General features: G+C 32.6%; 1 protein-coding gene across 1 annotated transcript; it reads left to right on the forward strand.

Moving 5' to 3' along the window:
• Positions 1–205: 205 nt before the first annotated feature.
• On the forward strand, positions 206–1,560 carry LOC109208632 (S-norcoclaurine synthase 1-like). The gene is made up of 2 exons (XM_019371762.1): positions 206–603; positions 1,121–1,560. Exons 1-2 carry the CDS (start codon positions 432–434, stop codon positions 1,405–1,407), a joined length of 459 nt encoding a protein of 152 aa, XP_019227307.1. The 5' UTR covers positions 206–431; the 3' UTR covers positions 1,408–1,560.
• Positions 1,561–1,797: the final 237 nt, after the last annotated feature.

Genomic DNA, 1,797 nt, shown 5'->3' on the forward strand with positions numbered 1-1,797 from the left:
AAACATTTTCTAAGAAGATATTTTATATGTAAAATAACTTTTGCTATACTAGATACAATCTTTTATCTTGGAATATAGCATCTATGGCTTATTTTTAGTCCACTTTTTAAATTTTGTCCTCGTTTTCTCAGCGAGCCCCAATAGTAGATGAATGAATTTTCCTACACACAAATTTAACTTATTGGACTGACGAGGATATAATTTCAATAGTGACATTAAAACAGCCATTTGTAAAAATGCCCTGGCATCCAAGGAAGTCGCACCAACCAAGTAAAATAAAAAGGCCGGCCAATTATGATTTAGTCTATACATAGTCAAGAAGTTGTGGTTGAAATTGTATCTTATCATCAACTTATATATATCTCTATTTCATTACCAACTATATATTTAGTGCTTAACTGCTTATTGAGTAAGTTATCAGAAAGCAAAAAATGTTGGGAAAATTTTCAGAGCAAGTAGAAATAAATGCATCAGCAAGTGCAGTGTGGAATCTCTACTCCACTCTTCAATTTGCCAAATTTGTTGTTGAAAAACTCCCTCACATTGTTGAAAAAGTTGAGTTGATTGAAGGCAATGGAGGTTCCGGTTCAGTCATGCTAGTTAGTAAGTTATTTTACTTCAACATCCTATTAAAAATCTTCATTTTATCTTCATTTCATTGATTATTCTTGATTTTTTTTTCTTTTTGTAAGTTTATTCCGAATGGAAGTAGAAGTTTGGCAAAAAGTTACATGTGATGTTTAGAGTAAACTAATGAATAAAAATATATACACACACATTTATCGTTTAACCATTATTGAGGTTCAGTCCCAAGATTTGAAAGTGGCAGGAACACACCTCCTCTTATTATAGCCCACACCTTCTCTTCTTTCCCGTTCCCCTGGCGCAAAGTTACTAATCGGCCAGATTGTGTATGGCTTATTTAAAGGGGAAACGCTTTTTATAAGGATTTTTTCTGTTTCTTGGGATTGAACTTGAGATCTCTAATTAAGAGAGGAGGAATCGTCCATCCCACCATATATTACAATTTTTCCTTTCCATTATTTTTTTTACCTAGTAATTTGGTAAATTATTTAAGTTTATTGATGATTTTCTATTTTGTTTGGACCAAATATATTAGGTTTACCTGGTAATGCTTCATATAAAGAGAAATTCGTCTCAATCGACGATGAAAAACGAGTGAAGGAAGTCGAGATTGTTGAAGGTGGATATCTTGATCTGGGATTCAGTTTTTATGGGATTAAGTTTGAAGTTATAGAAAAGGATGAGAATTTAAGCATAGTGAAAATGACCATTGATTTTGAGACTAAAGATGCTGAAAATATTCCTCTTACTATTGGCAATTTCCAAGCTCTCGTTGCCATTATGAAAGCTACTGTTGAATATTTCAACCAGAAGAGCAAGTAAATTAATCTTCTTTTATTGGAATTCATGAATCTTCATATTTAATATTCTTTTTGCATTTTATTATTGCCCTTTCAAGTAATGTAATGTACTTTGATGGATACAATAAAACTTTTTGACATTGCAATGAGATGTAACTGTATTGGGAAAAATAAATATTACACGTGGAGTTAGTTATGTGGATGACATGGCAAGACATGTAGATCACTAGAAGAGCGACAGCTGGAGAAGAGTATTTGAAAAGACATGAGTCTTAATAGGTACGAGCTAAACGTCTAAAAGACAAGAAGAAACGGTTGCTCGAGTCTATTTAGCGATTAAAAGAGGCACCTGTGGAATGAATCAAGACCGTAAAAAGGAGATATTCATTGATCTTCAATTAATGAGCATGAA

This window comes from Nicotiana attenuata, unplaced genomic scaffold (genome assembly GCF_001879085.1).
Source record: "Nicotiana attenuata strain UT unplaced genomic scaffold, NIATTr2, whole genome shotgun sequence".
NCBI classification, from domain to species: Eukaryota; Viridiplantae; Streptophyta; class Magnoliopsida; order Solanales; family Solanaceae; genus Nicotiana; species Nicotiana attenuata.